This window comes from Hesperophylax consimilis, chromosome 23, assembly GCF_061612785.1.
Source record: "Hesperophylax consimilis isolate HC1 chromosome 23, BYU_Hcon_1.0, whole genome shotgun sequence".
Classification (NCBI taxonomy): domain Eukaryota; kingdom Metazoa; phylum Arthropoda; class Insecta; order Trichoptera; family Limnephilidae; genus Hesperophylax; species Hesperophylax consimilis.
The window spans coordinates 1,361,732-1,384,322 of NC_142858.1; the positions used below are offsets into that span (position 1 = coordinate 1,361,732).

General features: G+C 33.8%; 1 protein-coding gene across 1 annotated transcript in view; it reads left to right on the forward strand.

The window, feature by feature from the left end:
* The first annotated feature begins 1,118 nt into the window (after window positions 1–1,118).
* LOC149412202 (dipeptidase 1-like) overlaps window positions 1,119–22,591 on the forward strand; it is a 122,621-nt gene continuing 101,148 nt past the window's right edge. The window contains exons 1-4 of the mRNA XM_089645757.1: window positions 1,119–1,228; window positions 9,541–9,658; window positions 10,817–10,973; window positions 14,360–14,492. Coding sequence (XP_089501883.1) covers window positions 1,222–1,228; window positions 9,541–9,658; window positions 10,817–10,973; window positions 14,360–14,492 — 415 coding nt within the window. The 5' untranslated portion in view covers window positions 1,119–1,221. The remainder of the gene's footprint in view (window positions 1,229–9,540; window positions 9,659–10,816; window positions 10,974–14,359; window positions 14,493–22,591) is intronic.

A 22,591-nucleotide genomic window follows, 5' to 3' on the forward strand; every position in this document is an offset into this window, starting at 1 on the left:
TTGAAAAAGTTTTTTGTTTTAAACCACTTTATTTTATTATGTTTATACGTCGACCGCTTTCGGTTGTTCCCAACCTTCTTCACGACAGTAAATATATAAACTATTTATTGTCCTGAAAAAGGTTGGAAACAACCGAAACCGGTCGACGTATATAATAAAATAAAGTGGTTTAAAACAAAAAAAAATATTTTGTATAATGTCAAGCCAACCTTGAAATGTATATTTCTCTTAAATTATCGAAGTTAAGCAGACAGTGGTGTAGTCTCAAAGCACGCGCTACCATTGTTTTAATGTACGACAGTTACAAAGTCCGTTTACTCATTGAAAATCCTCGGTTGCAATTTGGAAGATTTTTTTCATTTGGACCACATCACTATTGAAAGGACTCCCCTCTCAAAATCCATTAATAGATACATTTGAAGACGAGGAAGGTGAAGATACTGAACCTTATGACTTTTAAAATAATTAGTGACTGATAAGAGTGCAGTACTTGCAGCAGAATTTTTCCGGACTGCAATGTAAGTGCTATCCAACTTCCGATAGGATAAGGTTTCCAAAGAAGACCCAGAAGAAATCACCAGTTAATTGACTGAACATAGCGGAAGTTCAGTTTTAACTTAACCGTTTTGCGTTCCTTCTGCCTGTAAATCTTTTGCGTTTTCCGGTTCAAGATGGCTGTGTTGGATACAACCTTTTTACAACGCCAGGATTTTCCATGAGTAGTCTAAATCACGGTACCTACCTTCCTGAAGAAGGCTTAACTGTTGTCGAGATTCTTGAACGAATTTGGAATAAAATTATGTTTGATATAGTATTTATGGTTCATTATTACGTAGGTGGGTATTTAAGCTCCTACTATTTATTAAAAAAAAAGAATATTAGAAACATGCTTTTTCGAACGCGAGGTCTAGTGTTCACAGAACGACTAGCTTAAGTGATCGCCAACCATACGTCAACCTCCGATAAGAAAAGGCACTCAAAGTTGAACTGATAAAACACGAAGTAAATGTCGAAACTTACTTTATAATATTTTTAGGAAACGTTCAAAAGCCAACAAGATTGTGGTTATCAAAATTAATGTGATAGCAGTTTGAAACAACTCAACCTAACGCTTTTGAGACTACGCTTATCCAAAGATATGAAATTAGTTTGCTCATATTATGCATGAACACTTAAAATTTATCAGTTCACTATTGGTTTTAAAACGATACAGTGTGCAACATGGCTTGTAAGTTGAAATACTTTTTTTTCACAAATTTATTGCGAATATATAGTTTGAATTAAGCCTCCGCATACCCAATTTGTACCAATTTATAACAAGTTTCTCGCTAACTCCTTAAGTTTTTAAGTTCCACAAAAAGATATATGTTATTTTTAAGATAATGTGTACACATTTGTTATGCCGAAACGCTAATTGTATGAAATTCCCTCGGTATACAAAAATTACCAAGTAAGCTACGAAAATTATTAAAAACACGTTTTGTTCTGTTAATAATTTATGGGCATGAAAAAATTCTCACTGTACTTTCAAATGCAACAAAAGCATTTGACGAGAGGTTTTTGCTCTAATTCAAACGAGTCGTATTTTATTAAATATTATCAACTATTATAGTTTTTTAATATTAGCGCGCTCCCTCCAACATTCGTATTTACATATCTCCCTTTCAAACCATCTTTGAACGCTTACTACGGGGCTTTAAGTACTAATATAATTGTGAAATGAATTGTGAATTATGACATATGTATTATAATAAATTTTAAATACTAGCGAACCAGCGATTACATCAATTTGTGTTCAGCGTTTTTTCTATATAATGCGTTTGTTTCTTATATGTTTGAATATTTTTTTTTTATTTCAGTGGGACAGAGTGGTGTTAGCTATTGCGTGTCTTCCGTGAAAAAATAAAATGACATAAGATATTATTTATAATAATAAAAGAAAAAATAAATTTTCGTGGCCTGCTAGGGAAAATCGACAGCAAGTCCGTCAATTACGCTGGGCCGCGCGCCCAAATTTTTTGACACGACTTCTTTACTTACGTCGTTATGATTCCCACGTTATTTTATTGACGAAATTCAACCAAAGTCCATTCAATACACCATACATATATAGCAGACGGTCACATATTTTTGAGCATTGGCATCTTAACACTAGAAAGACCGAAGCGGTCATTTTGACCGTTTCTTGATGTAATATGACGATATTTTGCTTAAAATTTATGGTAATGATCTGATTTTTTTTTACTTTTCATGATTCATGATTTAACGACCATTGTGAAAAAAACAGGTACGTACCTTATTTATTTATCGAAATATAATGATTTATACCTACAAAGACCGCCGCGGTCAATGTGACCGTTAGGGCCATTTTAAGCTGGGTTTGTTTAGGATCTTCTTTATCCAAGTTACGCTCGCGGGGCTTATAATGCTAGCCACCTGTATATTGACTTATTATGGTTGATATTATGGGGACCCTTCATATTCAAAGAAACTATGAGTAAGAACAGGTTCAAAGAAATTGTGAAATATTTGCGTTTTGATTTGCGAACTACGAGATCTTCACGACTGGCAACTGATAAATTTGCATAAGCATCGGCAATTTGGAACAAGTTCTTAGATAACTGTAATCTGTGTTACGTTCGTGGTGAAAATTTGATGGTCGGTGAACAGCTTTTTCCTAGCAAAACTCGTTTTCCGTTTACTCAGTATATAGGAAATAAGCCTGACAAATTTGGAATAAAGTATTGGCTTCTAGTGGACGTAGATACTAAATACCTATGTAATAGATTTCCATATTTAGGTAAAACTGTGGAACGTTCAAATGAGTCATTACCAGAATATGTAATAATGAAACAACCGTTTCTCAAAAGGGGACGAAATATCACAACTGACAATTTTTTTACTTCGATGAAGCTGGCAGAGAAATTATGAACTGAACAAACAAGTATTGTCGGACGATGAGAAGGGCCTGGAGAGAAATACCAGCAGTTTGCAAAACCGTTTGTACTCCACGTTATGAATAATTTATTTTGAAGGCTAAAAATGGTACTACACTAAGGACGGGTTGTTTCGGAGAAGTTGAACAATTCATCAAATTTCAACGTTCATTTTCAAGTTCTGTGAAAGATTTTTTAAAGTTCTGTTTTAATTTCAGTTTTGTCAAGCACCTAGCCTATGATGATATAATAACAGAACTTGAATAGGACTTTCACAGAACCCGGAAATGAACGTTGAAATTCGATGAATTGTTCAAATTCTCCGAAACAACCCGTCGTAACTGTTTATCTAGGAAAACCGAAGAAAAATGTAATGATATTGAGTACAGTACATCCAAATTTTCAATTTGGCGACAGAACAAAGAAAATTCCCGAAACGATTGAATTTTACAATTCTACAAAATATTGTGTCAATACAAATATTACGTAAGAGCTGGAAGTAGAAGGTGGCCTGTGCACGTTTTCTACAACATACTTGATCTAACCGCTATAAATGCATGGATAATTTATAAAAAAATATATCTCGTCACAATTTTATTCTATAGCTTGTTGGAGAACTAAGGACAGCATATACAAATAGCAGAGCTGGTCCAGTTGTATTTGCTCCTGAAAAATTGACAGAAAGGGAACCGGAAAATAAAACTTCTAAAAGACAACAGTGCCAAATTTATAAAAAATGTAAGCAAAATAAAACAACCGACACATATGATAATTGTAAGAAATCTGTTTGCGGAAAGTGCCTTGGATATTATAAAAAAAAAACAGTTTGTACTAAATGTGCACCTAATTAATTAAAGTTAATCATTTTAATATATAATTATTGTTTAATTTATTTAATATTATGCCAAATATTACAAATATTACACAACTACAATAATAATAAACTCGCATGTTATCAGCGGTCAAAATGACCGCTGTGGTCTTTATAGGTATGGAGCAGTACCCGGTCTTTCTAGTGTTAACTTTATGAGTTCATTTTAGGGAATTGTCCCGTCTTAAATAGATGTTTTGTGAAGAACTCGGGCTATCGCATGATTTTTCTCGAGTCTGCTCTAGTATACCTTTAATTTTTTCTAAATTTCATGTTTCAAATTAACAACATTGGTATATTTTTCAATTTGTCATCAATAAAAAGAATATTTGATAACTCACAACAGACACAACGCTGTAAGTGACTTAAAGAACAAGGGTAAAAGAAGAGTGTGTAAATTTTATGATAAATTTCCCTTATTACTAATTCAATATTTAAAATTACAACAAAACTATACTTACCATAAGACGAAAACCAAATGTTCAACACACACTAATCCAAATGCGTAGAAATATTACATGTCGCGTAATAATTGGTAGCCCGTGGGTTTAAGGCACCTTTAAAATATTGTTTTCATATTGAATTTAAAACAATTCATTCGTTTCCGTTCATGTTTTTTTTTAAATATTAAAGTAAGTACCTACTTTGTATTGAACACTCAACGAATGAATAACGAAATAAGTGTTTTGCTCCGTTCGTTTCTCGGAGTTGTAAATATTTAGAAAATGAAAGGTTAGATAATCTTAAATAATTACAGCGATAAAGGTGAAGGTTGCGCCGTATTACATTTTGCTCCATCTTTTAAATACCTATATCTTATTTACGAGAAGGACGCCTGAAGTTCATTTGTAAAAGTGCCCATAATGGTGTTCTTAATGCTTTCTTGCGTTTCCAAGAATAATAATTTCCTTGTTATACAATAAAAAAAGTTTTTCCTTTATTTTGCTTTCATTGGAGGGATCTGTGAGGGAAGTGGATCACCAGTTGAGTCATGTTTGTACACGTAGAAAAATTTCAATTGAAAAATTTATGAAGAATCTCTTCCAATAAAATTATTGTTGATTCCGATTATAAACAAGATTGCAGGCCTTACGAATGAATTAGTTAATAAATCTATAAAAATTATATGCTTTCGTCTGGACGTTTTCGGTTCTCTGATTGGTCGAATTCAAATCTTATGTTTCGCGTAAATTCCGCAAAGCCTTCAATCAAAAAAATTAAATCGGGGGTCTGCAGGCAAAAAACGACCACTATGTCCATCAATTGTAACCAAACGTAAGATTCACTTAAGACTCAAAAAATTAAGACTTGAAAATTAAGACCCGATTTAATACTGAAATAACGTTACAAAATTTACCTACGACCCCATGGCAACCAAAACTGGAACCTCTCATAACTCACTGAAGAAATTCCGCCGTAGTTTTATTTCAAAGCGGCATTTTATCGTAATTTAATTGGATTAAATAAATTACGTTAAAAATTATCCACAATTACTGTGTTTATTTTACGTTTAAATCACGCGTTCTGAAGTTCCTTGAAAATTGAAAAATATACCTAGCCATTGGGACATTTGAAATATCTGATGGGACATAGGAAATGTCTTATTGGACATTGGAAATGTCTTACTGGACATTGAAAATGTCTGATGGGATATACGAAATGTCTTATTGGACATTGGAAATGTCTGATGGGACATAGGAAATGTCTTATTGGACATTTCCTTGGGTATGTCCGATAAGGAGGAAATATCTTATTGGACATTGGAAATGTCTGATGGGACATAGGAAATGTCTTATTGGACATTGGAAATTATATGTAATATTGTTGATATTTATTGTATTTCCGAATTACATATATTTATATTTTTTGCAATTTAATTTCGATTTGAAAATGAAGTCATTTCGGTGGTATGGGAAAGAAAACATTTTTCTCATTGACGAGATTAATGTTGGGGCGAAGGGTGTTCCTCTCATTGTCCTCGCTCTGACTGCTACATAATGTCTTAATAATATGTATCTACCCTTTGACCTTATATCTACCTATTAAATGTAACTGTTGTTAGTATCACTTAAACTGGGCGAAGTCCAACCAAGTGCCGCCCAAGGTTTTAGTTTTTATTATTGTGACATCTGTTTCGGCGTTCAAGGCCATTTTCAAACTCTGGCTAGGCCGCGTTGAAATGACTTATTGATGTGATTTATTTTGGTAGCTACTCAAAAGTAAATGTGAAAAAAATTTTAAAATAAAAAATATAAAAAAGTCTTGCACGATGTATATATCTATAAAAAAATATAAAAAAATCAATAAAACTTAAAAAACATTCGTCTTTTTTAAAATTGTATACTACTTATATTATCTTAAATTATGAACTCCTTATTTTCTATTAAATTATATATTTATTTTAATTTCCTTCTATATTTCTTACTTGATTTATTATTTTAATGTACTGTATTTATAATCAACCACCACAACTCGGGTACGTACCTAGCTTGGTGGTCTTAACATACCCAATAATTACCCAATAATAAGCGCCCTTGAGGTGATTTTTCACAAAAACGGCACTCTACAAATTATCCAATTATTATTATTATTATTATTATTAATTTAAATAACTGTTTATATATCGTTAGGGCATACATCGATTACTCTTCGTGTATTACTAATCATAATTTTTAAGTTGCGATCCTTATTTCTATTTATTGTTTTTATTTTAGTAATTTGTACATTTAAGTTTACAAATGACTAATTAATTATTAAATACAAATATACTATGTTTTTTTCTTGCTTGATGTGGCTCCTACACAACATCTTGAACTTTTCAATTGGGGCAGACTTAAGGTTTTCCGGCAGCGCGTTATAGTATTTTATCCCTTTATATAATATACTATTCTGGGTATTCGCTTTGTCCTTCTTTGGTAGCCTGATTTGATTGTACGTCCTAGTTTTATGTTTTATATTAATCTTTTTTTGTCTCTAAGAACCTTTTTACATTTTAAATAAGATTTTCAATTACTGAATCGATTGCTTAAATCTGTTTTCGAGTAACTTCACCAAGTACTAACCCATAAATGAATAGGCAACTGGTGGTCGGGAATGTGTTCATTCCGCCAGCGCTACTCGCCTTATCACAGGTCTCAGGAAAGATCAAGTAAACACCTTTCACGGGTCTGCTGAAACGGCTGTTTGGGATATCATTCTAAAACACGGCTAGAGGTAATGATTCCGTTTTGATTCTCCTGGCCTGACTTCTACGCTTTTACGTTATAAGCTTAGCTTACACTAACTTCAAATCTAATTTTAAAATATAACTTATTTTTACCGTTGCGAACAAATTTAATGTAACTGAGAGCGTTTTATGATTGTTGGTTGGTTTTCCCGTTATAATTTTTACGTTTTTCGTATATAAATATAATAACGTGAAAAGTTTTTAAAAGAATAAATATGAAAAATGTTTGCAAAATCTGTAAAAAATTTAAAATACAAAAAACTTTCCAAATTTTATTTAAACAAAATCATAAGAATCACAGCTGGACTGGTAAAAACAGATTGGCTAGTATTATTTTAGAATGTAAACCAATATGTTCAACTATAATCATAAAACGAAAATAGCTAGTATTATTATTAAATGTAAACTAATTATTTTTAGCTATTATCATAAATCAAAAAAAGATATGCTTGTATTATTATAGAATGTAAACCAATTTGTTCAAATATTATCATAAAACCAAAACAGTACAATATATACAAGCGACAACTGATAATTATTACTATCTGTGAAATCGATCACAATGAAAAACCCTTATAAATAGAATAGTTATAACCGTAAAAAATTCAAATCGTGTGTATTCAAATTTACAAATCTCCTTATCTGTCTAAATGACGGAGATGCATATTTTGTGTTATAACCTTGATATTTCTTATTTGCTTGGATAAAATGCCAAACGACTCGGTATTGGCAGTCAATTAGTCAATTGGCAGTAATTAACCTCTGATAGTTTAGTTATTATTATGTCAACTCTTCACGTGACCCAACTCAGGTATTTGATTTACTCAATCGTGCCATGCCTTCTTCTGGAGTCCCCGACTTGTTCTATCATTCACTTACATATTACACTCCAATATTCATTAACCCGCGCTATATGCCCACATCATCTAAGCGTCCCTTTATTAATGTTACTTTAACATCAGTCTTTCCTTCTTTCCGAATATCCACATTTTTGACACGGTCATACATTGTTTGACACAAATACATCTCTTGGATATCTTTTCTACAGCATCAAGTGACAGATTACGCTATAAGTTCAAAGCATTTTGTATTACTCCATATAGCTCACTATACAATCCCATACAGACCTTTCACACCTAAAAATATGATGTGATGTAAGTGAGGGGGTGGCGACGATATGCGGTGTGATCTGCTAGCCTAGCTATATTTGAAAAGTATGCCAGCCCTTTTCTTACCTACGGCAGGAAAAGGGGTCAGAGCAGTTTACGGAGCGCCGTAATTACGCGGCTGTCATCTGACAAAGTGACAGATCGCATACATAAAAATGGTATTGAGTCCCCCAATTGATCTGACTCCCTCTCCTGAGGAAGATTATAGCGTAGTGTGTCAGCCCAACATATAATGCGTAGTATTGCGTGTAATATAGCGTAATGTGTATAAGGCCTAATAGTCTAAGATCCCTTAAAGAACGACCGTCACCGAGATGTTTATTTGATGAAATGAATGAAAAGGATAGCGATAGACTCGTGCACTCTAGTCTTGATGGTACCTTGCACGAGTCTATCGCTATCCTTTTCATTTTCAAGAACAAATAGCATGCGCACTCTCTTTGTTTTAATGGACGGACAGCTGCTATGCTTTGTCCTCTTCTATCGCATGGGATGGTTGGTTGGGACCTCTCAGTCGCACACGAGAATTCCCGGCTAGTTTTCAAAAAGTTTTAGTTTTCAAAATTCGACAACCGGAATTCGGGACTGATTTTTAGCAGGCAACCTTATACCATCGTGTTCATAATGAAATAATCTTTAATTTCATATAATTTTTATTCAATAATCAGACCGGTGCAAAATGCTTTTTCGATTTACCTGTTTATACATGGCAACCTGAGAGTTGTGACCGGAAAAGAGTAGGCAACCTAACGTTTGCATATTCTATGGGTTTCATACTTTCGATTGGTATAGAATTTTTATAATAATCAAACCGGTGCAATGTTTAAAATTTTTTTTTTTTAATTATTAATTAATCATACCCTGGAATAAAATTTGCTAGGCAACCGATATGCAATATATTTATTGACATATTAAATTAATTATAAAATACGTTTCATCAAATAAACATCTCGGTGACGGTCGTTCTTTAAGGGATCCTATACTATAATTCTAATTGCATCTTTCTCTGCTAGTTCCGTGCCTCACTGCCATACACGTTCGGTATCAGTACTTTATTGCGGACTACTAGTTAGCGCCAACCGCGTACATTCATTCTATGGGGATATTTTGTTATTTTCTACGTTATCGTTAATATATTCTTTAAATAAACTCTTTGTTATTTTTTTTCAATTTGTACTAATTCAAAGTGCTGCAATTACTGCATTATATATTGTACGTACCTGTTGAACTGACAAATAAATAAAGTACTTGAAAACCTTTTTGTGTATTTCACTGCTTTTCAATACACGAATCCCAATGTTTTCCTGTTTTTCAAACTAATTTGAATATTTTTTTTAGCTCATCATCGATTTGGCACGATTCTTCGGCTTTTGGTCCTGGCCCTTTGTGTCTTGTTCTCCTTGGGGAGCAGGCAAGACGCTGAGATATTGCTGTCTCAAGTGCCACTCATAGACGGGTAAGGTTTCATTTTCTTTCTAACTATACTCTTTTCCAGAGGAAATATTTTTATAACGACCGGTTTAGTCAATATATTGTTAATGTAACTTTTAAGTAGAACAAATGATATTGAAAACATCCAGCAAAAAAATGCTTTCATTTTGATTAGATTGTCATTTAAGTTTTGAAGCAATTTGTAGTGTTTCGGGAAATTAACTTTAATTACATACCGTACAATACGCATTCGACGAGAGACACAAAATATTGTTTAATTTAAGACAACCGTTTGATTCTAACGTTTGATTTTGATGTGAAACCGAATTTTAGTTTTTTTTGGAAAGAAATTTCAGAAATGTCGTTATAAGAAAACATGTTTAGGGAATTTTTAAGAAAAACATAAAGGAGGTTTATTACAATGAAACTATATTATTGTATCAGAGACATCGTACAGAGAATCATTTTGGGATAAGTCGTTTTTACGATCAACAAAATAAATTCCTCGTCACTAAATCGATTAATTATTTGTCGATTTAATTAATAAGGTTCCAATAAATCATTGTAAATAACTTTAAATTAACAAGATTATTTCATTATTTACCTTTACCAGTAAAGTAACCATTTCTCGGATGATTGTTTCCGGGAAACGTATCCCTTTCTTCGCCTTTATTTTGGAATTCGTGTTTCAGCCGTTATTCCAATACTGCGTATAATAATACATTGTGCATGAAAATTGAAATATTCAATAATTCTAAGTTGTTCATATATTATTAATAATTTATTTACCCCAAACTTCTATGGAATGAAGTAAATTGGTTATCGATAAATTGGAAAATTCTACAATACATTAAAAATGCTGTGATGGTAATGATTACACCACAGATCTTAGAGATCTGAGAATTACATATAAGGGTTAGATTTGTCAGAAAAACTTATTCCGTTTTTAAGTACCCACAAGTAGTCAATTACTTTCAGATTTTTTCTTTTCAAAAATTACTAGTTGATTTGTTTTCTGTTTCTACAATATCTTGGAAAAATGTTTCAGGCATGATTAAGGTAATTCCTGCTACATCTAGTCTGATAATAACTGGAATAGATGCGTATAAAACCATATTCTGAAATCGTTTTCCACCGCGGATAATTTATATACTATAACTTATGTTGATTTTATTGATCACAGGCACAACGACTTGCCATGGAACATCCGAAAGTTTCTAAGGAACGAGATTAACGGATTTGCGTTGGACTCCGACTTGACCGTTGCGGAGCCCTGGGCTTCCTCGCAGTACTCCCACACTGACCTCCCTCGGCTGCGCTCTGGACATGTTGGGGCTCAGGTAAAGATAATACGCCTACTTATTTTTCTTTTTTAATGGAATTGAGCTGATCTTTGACCTGACCGTCCTTCCAGGACTCCAACACTGAACTCCAGACATATTTCCCTTATTTAACTTCAAATTCACAGGTGCTAGAATCTTACAATACAAAGATGGTGGAATTAAGAAATATAACAATCAATCACACCTAACATAACCTAAGCTAACCCAACCAAAAGTAAACTACTTTAAATATAATATATGAAGTGTATCATATTCCGTTTTATCCGATAACGGAAACATTCCAGTACTTGATCATTTTTATACAAAAATAAACAGGGGATCGGTCATAAAATGATCAAACGAAATGAGTACACTTATGTGTTTGTCCATGTCATTTTTTTCTTAAATACAGAATCAGGTCACATGCTTTGTGCTTTCATAAGTTGGTGCTTTGATTCCTTGAAGTATGTGAAACTTATCTTTGGCAATAATCTTTTTATCGTCAACAAAACAAAATCAATCCCCATCTTATCGTTTCTCCAAATTATAAAGCCGAAATACGGTCGTATTCTCATTTTTTGCGAAATAATGAAATGCGTGGAATAGCAAAAATTATTCAACTATCGCCATTTTGGTAAGTAAATGAAATCTTAATTTAGCGTTCATACTTTCGGTGTAAATGATGATGCAAATATTAGCTTTCAAGTAGAATACCAACAAAAAAAAAAATATGACGTTCACTTTTCGAGAAGATATAACATTATTTAGTGTATTTTAGATATATCATATAATGTAGTTACTGGTTAATATTTCTAAATATTAACTTTTACTTACAAACATTCCACAATCACTTCAACTTGTCACTAGAACACTCTGTTGGGGTGAAAAGAAACTGAAAACAAAAAAAATAAATTAATAAAAATGTCTGCTTTCATTTAAACCCAAAGTACCTTCATAATAATCTGGATATAGATACAAACTACTTAATCTGTTTGTGAACTTTAACATTGCAAAAAGAGAAAATGTAGTGATCAGTCAATGTGATTGAGATATTAAAACTGAATGAATTGATTTGAAAAATTCTCTCCCGCTGAAATTCTAGGAATTCCCTATAAAAATGTCATCGGTCACGTTGGCCAGGAAATGTGGCCGCATTTCGCGATTAACGTTCCATTTCCATTATGACATTCCATTTTCATATTTTTCTTTATTGTTGGAGAAATATTTCCCACGGGCTGGCGTTTCTCGTTCTGTTTTCTTTGCACCCTTTTCTCCTTTTAGTGGCCCACTTCAATAAGGGAAACTAGGATAAAGGAGTAAAAAAGGTCACTCGAATAGAAAACCTTTTGTTCGCAAAAGGATGTTGTTCAGGACTCAGAACACATAATTCACGCCCTTTTAATGTTTAATAAAAGGAGTCTTAATAGACTTAATGAATTTTATCATTTGGTTTAAATGGAGCCGCTTTTTAATGTGGTAATTGAATTTCTGGATTACTCTAACTTAAGCTGACGTTAGATAACTTATCTAGATGTATATTCATCGCAATGAAAGGACTTTGAAATGTCCCTAAAGCCACAAGCAATACTTAACCGATTTAATACTGTGGACATATGATTTTATTATCTCTACCGAAAACATTATTATTTATGACTGCGATTAAAGAAAATATGACTTTAAATGTTTATTTTATCTTCATCACTACGAAATTTTTATCTCGAATTTTGGAGTACCTATGTACCACACATCAAATGGTGACCGGATAACTTATCAAAATTACAATTCAAAACACCTTTAAAAAGTGATATAAAGTCATTGAAAGTGATAAGATACAAACTCGGCTAAATAGGTTACGTATGTTAGGTTTATAGGTTACTTTTGTTTCATGACTTTTTAAAAGTGTGCTGAAATGTCATTGTGCTGAGATCATGGAACTTGCCAAGCTTACCTAATCTCCTGCGTAAAAATATCTGTCTTTCCAGGTTCTCGAATAATACACCGCTGCTCATAAAATATAATGTTATTAATAAAATATAAATATTAATTTTTGGTATTATTTTGAAGATTAATTTTTAAATTGTTGTATTATTTTATCCCGGCTTTTGTCCATGTGAAGAGGGAGCCGCTCCGCCTGCTCCTAACAACTCGGAGGTTTTTCTGCCAGTTCGTTCTCCGATTACCGGCACTTGGTTTCCCTTCAATTATACCTTAAAAGAACAGCGTATTACTTTGAGAGCAAAACCATTGCATTTTCTAGAGCATTCAAGTATTCACCACATACTTAATTTTCTTTTTTTTTACAAAGAATTTTTATCATGCAGAGATATTATATTCAGAGAGAAGATATTATTTTCTCCTTATTATATTAGTTTCGCTCTCATTTCAATATAAGGTTGTTTTCTTGTTTCCTACAATCAAATATGTTTAGGTATATTATATCGATGACTAATAATCTGTATGGTGTACGTTTACTACTCCAAAAACTTTTTTCCAATTGGAGAATTGATATACATGGAACACAGATTATGGCAACCTATCCTAACCTAAACTAACCTAACCTAACTTAACCTAACTTATCCTCACCTTTTCAATCCTAACCTGTCCTATCCTAACCTGACCTATTGTAACCGAAACTAACCTAACCTATCCTATCCTAACCTAACCTAACCTAAACTATCCTAACCTAATCTAACCTAACCTAACCTACCGTTACTTATCCTATCCTAACCTAACCTAACCTTAACTATCCTAACCTTACCTAACCTAACCTAATCTAACCTAACCTATCCTATTTCAACCTAACCTATACTGACCTAACCTAACATGCCTAAATGCCTTTATTTTATTTTCATTGCTCGGCCAAATAGTAACTACCTAATTTGCATAGATTAAATGGTAACTCTAGCCACTCCTATGGTATCAGGAATACCAACATAAGAAAATGTCATCAAGAGAAATTATTTTGGCAATTTTTTTTTTCTTTCCAAAATGCAGTCAGTTTCTTTTTATAGTAATTAAGGTGAATCAACTATCCCAAATATTTACCAAAAAAATTTATGCAATGCTAGATACTAAACTCTACATCAAAATCCCACTCTCATTAAAAAAAACGCAACACAACATTTAAAACTTAAATAAAAATCTGCTCACAAACATAGTGAGATCTTAAATAGTTAACACACACCAAATAAAGAAACCACTCAACAACTCTACTTACCTAATGTAATATATTTTTTCATCAACTTTAAGTTATTCAAATACAAAATTCAATTTTAATACGTAAATAAATTTAATATGTCTCTCCGCACGGAAGATCTCAGTGAGGATATCAACGTATTACAACGACAAAAGAAAGAAAATAAAACATTTATTAATTATTATCCTATCTTTTTGTTCATTTTTAGTTCTGGTCCGCATACGTACCGTGCAGCGCCCAGAACAAGGACGCCGTGCAGCTGACTTTCGAACAAGTTGACGTCATCAAGCGCCTGGTCGCTCGGAACCCGGACTCACTTGTGTTCGCGACGTCCCCAGACGGTGAGTGGGTTCCATTTTTACCCAAATTGTTTTACCCCACTTAAGCGCTAGGATCATGAGACTCGGACTGGATGAGAGTGGAGAACTAAACTACCAAGAGAATTATCACCCTTACAATTCCAAAGCAATTATTTTTTTGTGTTATCTTTCTTATTTTGCGTAGAAAATATGATCCTGTCTGAAAGTCACATTTATCATAGATTATTAAATAATTTTATTGTCTGAGCTTGGTTTTAGTTTTCCGCAAAAATACCGAAAAAAAAACTTTGTAATCATTAAAAAAAATAGCTGCCAAAAATATGGGGAAAAATAGTTTAGAAGTTTAGAATATTCTTTTTATTTTTTGTATCTTATTCTTTTTCATGTTTTGTTTAGATTTTTTAAATTATCTTATTTAGCAAAGAACTCTATTACGACCAAGAAGACTTCTATTATGAATAACCCTGGAATTAAGTGACAGGGTTGCCAATTCGTGGGGAATTTTAACTGATGGGAGTATTCTGTTGGGGTACCTTGATGTGGTGAAACGCGGGGATTCAAATAACGATAATTTAAAGTGAAAAAATACTATAATTGCTTTTTCTTTGGTAGTAATTTTGAAACAAATTTCAGTAAAATTGTAAAATGACTTAATAATAAAAATGTTAATGGAATTTGGTTTCATTTTGAAGGTAGAATTATAAAGGAACTTGTAAGGAACTTTTAACTATTATTGCTTCTTTAAAATTCCTTCCGTGTGATCAATTCTTCGAATTGTCGCTCACCCCTTGAGATCATGCTAATCATATTATTTGAGAATCTCTAGCTCTATTTGTTTTGAATAAATGTTAATTAATCATCGCACCACTTTTATTCAATAACAAAGCTGGTGTCGCGAAGCTGCGACTCCACTATATATTTTAGAGGTGGTGTGATATGCCACACGCCCAAAGGACCAGTCCCAAACTACTCCGAATGATAGGTATGGGACGATATATGCATCCGACAAACCCGATGGACAGTGCAATAATCAAAGGTATAAATCTGGGCTTCTGGAGCACAAGATAAGCCCAGATTGGAATGCAGGAAAGATGGACTCACCCGTTGATGACTATCACACGTCTCCAGGAGTATTAGTTGATTTCACTTCACAAATTATATGTATATTCGCACTGTCTGATATTAATTATCACTCCGAACTCTGATAAGCAACTGACACCACTTGTCAGATTTCACATGTGTCGCAACAATATTTTTAATATGGTGACATTTTGGGATGGGTAAAAGGGTAGGTAGGACATTTGCAGGATTTGGTATTGACATTACACTTGTCCATTAAGCCTGTGGATGCATACCTAACAATCCCATATATATTGCGCGAACATTCTCCCGGCGTTGAAAGTACCTTCCGAAATTTTAAGTACTTTCAAATAAAGTAAAGAATTAAATGTAAAACGAAGTAAGATGAAATATAAATATTCTTATCAATACGCTATTAATATTACAAAGTTAAAACGAAAATTTATAAAATAATGAAATAAAGAAATAATAATTATTGTGTAGGCAAAGGACACAATTTTACGACTGGTCGTTTAAAGTTCCCGGAAGGGGTCCTTACGCGTGCGACACGAACCACTCCGTCTTTACCAGGGAACACCTCCTCAACAACGCCCACCGGCCAATAAAGTGGAGGCGCATCCTCTTGATTCACCAATACTATGGTACCTACTAGAATGTTATTCGCGGGACTATTCCATTTTTTTCTCATCTGCAGAGAGTGAAGATACTCTATATGCCACTTCTTCCAATAAGATTGAACGAGGTGGTCCAAAAGCTCTTTCCTTTTCAGTAGACTAATGCGTTCATTAGTCAAATCATAAGCAGGTAGATGCTGAATCGGGGTAGACATCAGAAAATGAGCCGGAGTAAGAGCTTCTGGATAATGAGAACTGCTTAATAAACATAATGGCCGTGAATTAAGTACAGCCTCTATTTGTGTCAGAACTGTGAGAAGCTCTTCATAACATAAAAGTTGAGTACCCACAACCCTATACAGATGCGATTTAATGCATTTAATATTTGACTCCCATAATCCTCCAAAGTGAGGAGCGCGGGGTGGAATCGTCTTCCATTCAATTCTCCGAATGTTAAATTCATTGCGAAGAACTTCTTTAGTTGAATTTGCCTCTAAAAAATTATATAAGTCATCCAGACAATTCTTTGCGCCTATGAAATTTGTCGCATTGTCACTGTACATACATGAAACCGGTCCGCGTCTGGATAGAAAACGCTTAAATGCGTTTAAAAAATTGTCCGTGCTTAGATCTGATACCACTTCCATATGTATAGCCTTCGTTGTTAAACAAATAAATAGACATATATATGCCTTTTGACTTTTTACCCCACGACGCCTAGAAAGGGTTATATTTATTGGTCCGGCAAAATCTACACCCGTATGTGTAAATGCCTTTGCTTCCTGAACTCTAGCTGTAGGTAAATCTGCCATTAGCGGTATAATATTAGAAGGTGCAGTTTTAAAACAGAAATTACAAGCATGTACTCTTTTGCGTATTAGATTTCTCCCCGATAAGATCCAATAACGCTGTCTAATTATTGACATAAGGAGATGTGCACCAGTATGACAATTCACACGATGGTGAAAGTCTATAATTATATCGACAATATGATCCTGTCTTGGCAAAAGTACTGGATGTTTGTTTTCAAAAGGTATATTCGCGTTTGTTAATCTACCACCTATACGTAACAAGCCATTATGATCTAAGAACGGGTTTAGTTTTCGGATTGAAGGTGAGCATAATTTATCCCTCTGTATTAATTGTATATCGGCACTAAAATACCTATTCTGTAAAGCTTTTAATACATTCATTTCAGCAATGTTTAATTCCGTGGAACTTATAACTGTTGAGCGTGATAACTTTCGCATAAATCGTAAAATATATACCACAATTCTCAGCAGTTTTGGCCATGAGGAAATTTTTAAAGTGAGATTATATATCGGAGAATTTTCCTCTATTGACGTTATCGTAAATGTATGCGATTTTTTCAATTCCAAAGTATTCTCCTCCTCTCGTGAGGGGGAAAATCTTTCGACAGGCCACTCGGATACTGGGTTCGCAGCCCAGGGCGGACCGTGCCACCAAAGAGAATGATCGACCAGCTGAGCAGGCAGTAGTCCTCGTGATAAACAATCACTAGGATTGGTAACGCCATCTATGTGATAAAAATGTTTCGCGGGTAAATTTTCCTGAATTTCACTAACTCGATTAGCTACAAAAGTTTGCCACCGGTGCGGGGACGAGTGAATCCAAGAAAGTGCTATTTTTGAATCTGAAAAAGCAAATATATCGTTTATCGAAACGCGATTTCTATAAGTATCTATAATAGATCTAACGAGTCTAGATAAAATAAGCGCTGCGCATAATTCCAATCGAGCGAGCGATACTGTTTTCAGAGGGGCCACCTTGGATTTAGAACATATCAAATTCATTGTAGTGTTGCCACCCTTATCCGTGACATGAAGATATATTACACAACCGTATGCTTTCATACTCGCATCTGCGAAGGCGATAATATTTATCGTGCAGTCCTCCTTTACTCCCAAATATCGAGGTAAATATAAATTAGAAAGCATCGGTAATTCTTCCTTGAATTTGACATATCTATTAACAATACTTTGGGGTAGTTCCTCGTCCCATCCTACTTTCTCTAACCACAGCTCTTGTAAAAGTAATTTGGCATATAAAATTACCAGAGCAACCAAACCTAATACATCGAATAAACGAGCTATTGTGGAAAGAATTGATCTTTTACATATAGTTTTTTCCTCCGTCGGACATATCATAAATTGAAAACAATCAGATATCGGATCCCATTTTAATCCTAAAATGCTACATTTATCCGAAAAATCCATTGTCGCGCGGTGCGACTCTGGTAATTGGGCCAGTAAATGAGGAGAATTACTCGACCATTTGACTAATTCAAATCCTCCACACTTGAACATCGCCATTAAATCTGTAGCCAAAGTGATGCCTTCACTTATAGTATTTACAGAATATACAAAATCGTCCATATATAAATCATTAATTGCAACTTCCGCCGCTTTCGGATAACGATTTCTTTCATCGCTCGCTAGCTGCCGTATAGTTCGCATTGCTAGAAATGGTGAACAGTTCAACCCAAACGCGAGTGAATTAAATTGATAAACTCCAATTTGTTCATCTTTGTGAAATCTATAGAGAATTTTTTGATATTTTCGATGGCTTTCCGTTACCATTATACGTAGATACATTTGCTTAACATCTGCGGTTAATGCTACAGCGAATAAGCGAAATTTAATTAAAAGTGTAAATAAATTAGATTGCAAATTTGGACCTGTATACAAAATATCATTAAGTGATAACCCTGAACTGGTCCTTGTACTTGCATCTAATACAACACGAGTTTTAGTTGTTGATTTATCTTTACGAATTACTGCGTGATGGGGAATGAAATATCCCTCATCAATATTAGATGAAGACGGAACTTCAACCCTCATATATCCCTTTTCCAGATATTCAGAAACTACTTCATTATAACTGCAATGCAATTCTGGCGACGTATTAAATTTCCGTTCTAAATATTCATATCGACGCTGCGCAACACGGCGCGAATCACCTAAATTATTAGGATCTATCTTAAACGGTAAAGATACAATATACCTTCCCGATTCATCCCGTTGGACTGACTCGAGGTACATTTTCTCACATTCTGCATCTTCAGCACTCATCAACGACTTAATAGGCATGTCTTCCATCGTCCAAAACTTGGATAACGCATTATATAAATCTACATTGGTTATGGGGCCGAACGTCCACGAAACCTCCGGCGTACACGTAGGTATTTCACCCATTACAATATACCCGAATACTGTCTGTATAGCCGGTGGTGCATTCGTATTATGTTTAGATAAAACCTTATTCCCCAGCAGAATATATGGAAATAACTGTGCACCTAATAAGATATCAACATCGGATGGAACGTTCCAGGATTCATCCGCTAAGTTTAAACCCACTAAATGCTCACATGACTTTGTGTCAACATGTTGTGTAGGAAGCTTATCAGTTATTTTATCGACAACTAATAGACTAATTTTATAAGTATCTTCTGAAACGCGGGATTTAATTTTTAACGCAACTTGTCCCAATATTGGTGTCTCTACTGAACCAACACTTTAACTACTGAATTATTTAAAGGAATTATTTTAAGATTTAATTCATTACAAGTGTTTAAACTGATTAAATTTTGTTGCGAGGCGCAATCAATTAAACACCTTACGGTTACTTGATTATTTTTATTGTCATAAGCAAATAACTGCGCGGTTGACAGTAGTACATTCGTAGCTATATTACCCGCAGAAAAATTATTATAATGTTTATTATTACGCGCTATTAATGTAATGGCTTCGTTTTTCGATTGACTTTCAGTATTCACCGTGCTCTCAAAATGCAGAGCGGTGTGATGTCGTTTTTTACAAATTCTACAATCCGATTTAGATGGACATTTCACAGTTTTATGTTTATCGCTTAAGCAGTTTACACATAAATTATTTAATTTCACAAACTGAAAGCGAGCATTTGGTCTTAATTCGTTAAATTGTTCACATTTAAACAATTCAACATGATCAGAATGATTACATTTCCGACACCTGTTACGATTATTATTACTTGACTTCGGTTCGACCACAGCGAATGAATGCGTAACTTTGTTTTTATTATTAACAACTTTATTATCATTTTGCCCAGTTCGTTCTAGGATTTTGACATGCGACCGAATGTATTCTATTAAATCGGTATATGTAGGTATAGCTTTCTCCCGTATAGACATTTCGAAATTTTGCACCAACTGTATATCTAATTTTTTCAGTGCAACATGTAATATTATAAAATCGGTTAGGTCATCAATACCTAATTCCTTGAGTGCAGCTATGGAAGACGCAAACCTTTCGATAAAATTATTTAACTCATTTGGGTTACTAGGTGCCAATAATTTTAAATTCAAAATATTGTTCAGATAAAAGGTACCTAGCACGCGTTTGTCCTGATATTTCTTTTCGAGAGCTTCCCAAATTAAAAAATAATTTTGTTCGTTCGGAAGTATTCCCGCAAAAACTGATAACGCCTTTCCTTGGAGTTTCCCTATCAGATATTGCATCTTTTGCGACGTATTCAAATTTTCATTTGAGTGAATGTTTAATTTAAAAGCTTCATAAAATATCGACCAATTCTCTTGATTACCATCGAACGATGGCATCTCGATCGGTGGGAGCTTAATTAATGGTGAATTATTTAACTTCTGTCGATCGCGTGATGAATCTTGCTTTGCTATAATGCTTTCGCGTATAGAAACTACAAAACAGTACTTATTTTCGAATTTACTCCATAAATCGAAATTCATATTGTAATTTGAATCCTTTTTCAACTGAAGTGTATGAAATTCATCACAAAATGTGTTAAATTGTGCATAATATGTAGCTATATTAACCGTTTGTTTAAGAAAATCCTCCGAACTTCTCGTCTCCCTGTCCGCAATACTTTTCGCTTTCTCGTATAATTCATTAACACGATTATGCATCAAATTAATCTTCGATTCTACTAACTTGATTTTAATATCCTGAGTACTATCGCTAGTCGCCATGATTAATTGTATGTAGGAATTTAAACACAACAATAATTACAAATGCAACCTAGTACATACAAATTAACAAAGTATAAAGAGGAAATAATATTTATTTATAACTTTAAATATGTTAATTTTAAATACCCCGTTGGTAATCCGGCTCGAAAGAACCAAAAATGGTGTCGCGAAGCTGCGACTCCACTATATATTTTAGAGGTGGTGTGATATGCCACACGCCCAAAGGACCAGTCCCAAACTACTCCGAATGATAGGTATGGGACGATATATGCATCCGACAAACCCGATGGACAGTGCAATAATCAAAGGTATAAATCTGGGCTTCTGGAGCACAAGATAAGCCCAGATTGGAATGCAGGAAAGATGGACTCACCCGTTGATGACTATCACACGTCTCCAGGAGTATTAGTTGATTTCACTTCACAAATTATATGTATATTCGCACTGTCTGATATTAATTATCACTCCGAACTCTGATAAGCAACTGACACCACTTGTCAGATTTCACATGTGTCGCAACAATATTTTTAATATGGTGACATTTTGGGATGGGTAAAAGGGTAGGTAGGACATTTGCAGGATTTGGTATTGACATTACACTTGTCCATTAAGCCTGTGGATGCATACCTAACAATCCCATATATATTGCGCGAACAAAAGCAATCCTCCTTGTCTTATACTAATCTTGATACAATGGCCCTGGATGGTAGAGTGGTTGAATTGTACGTGAATTTATTGTTTTACACTGGCGACCAAACGAGTCTAAATTATTATTAGCCAAATTGTGCAGTCACACTGTTTGGTGATCCCTTCAGCGCCGGTGTAATTATGGTTATTAAGTTATTATTTAATTTTAAAATTTATTCATGATGACCAAACAAATTTCGGTGTTTAGGTATTCGAAACCTAAGCAAATATTGATCTGACTTTTGGATCTCGAAAAACGCCAACTTAGCATTTCTTGTGTTTTTCTTTATTTATGGTCGTGGTCTTCGAAGTGAATTTTATCATACTTTTGGATAGATTCGTCAATCTTTTAAAATGTCGTAATACTTCCTTGAACAAATACGTAATAACTTTGACCTGCCTGGGGCCTAGGAGTCGTTATTTGGCATATCATTTTTACTCGGTAGGATATATCTGTGTTTGGATTAAATTTATTAAAAATCAATTATAAAATAGGCATCTACACTAAGGACGGGTTGTTTCATTTCAGTTTTCTGAAGCAACTACCAATAATGTTATCATAATAGAACTTAAAAATTAACTTTGAAATTTGATGAATCATTCAAATTCCGTGAAAAAACGAGTCCTAAGTTTTGTTTAAATATCATTATTTGTAAATAAAAATGATAATTTCTGTCTGAAACTCTTTGATTTAGGATTGATTTTTTAAATTGGAAGTGGTTGTATGGAAAATTCAGACA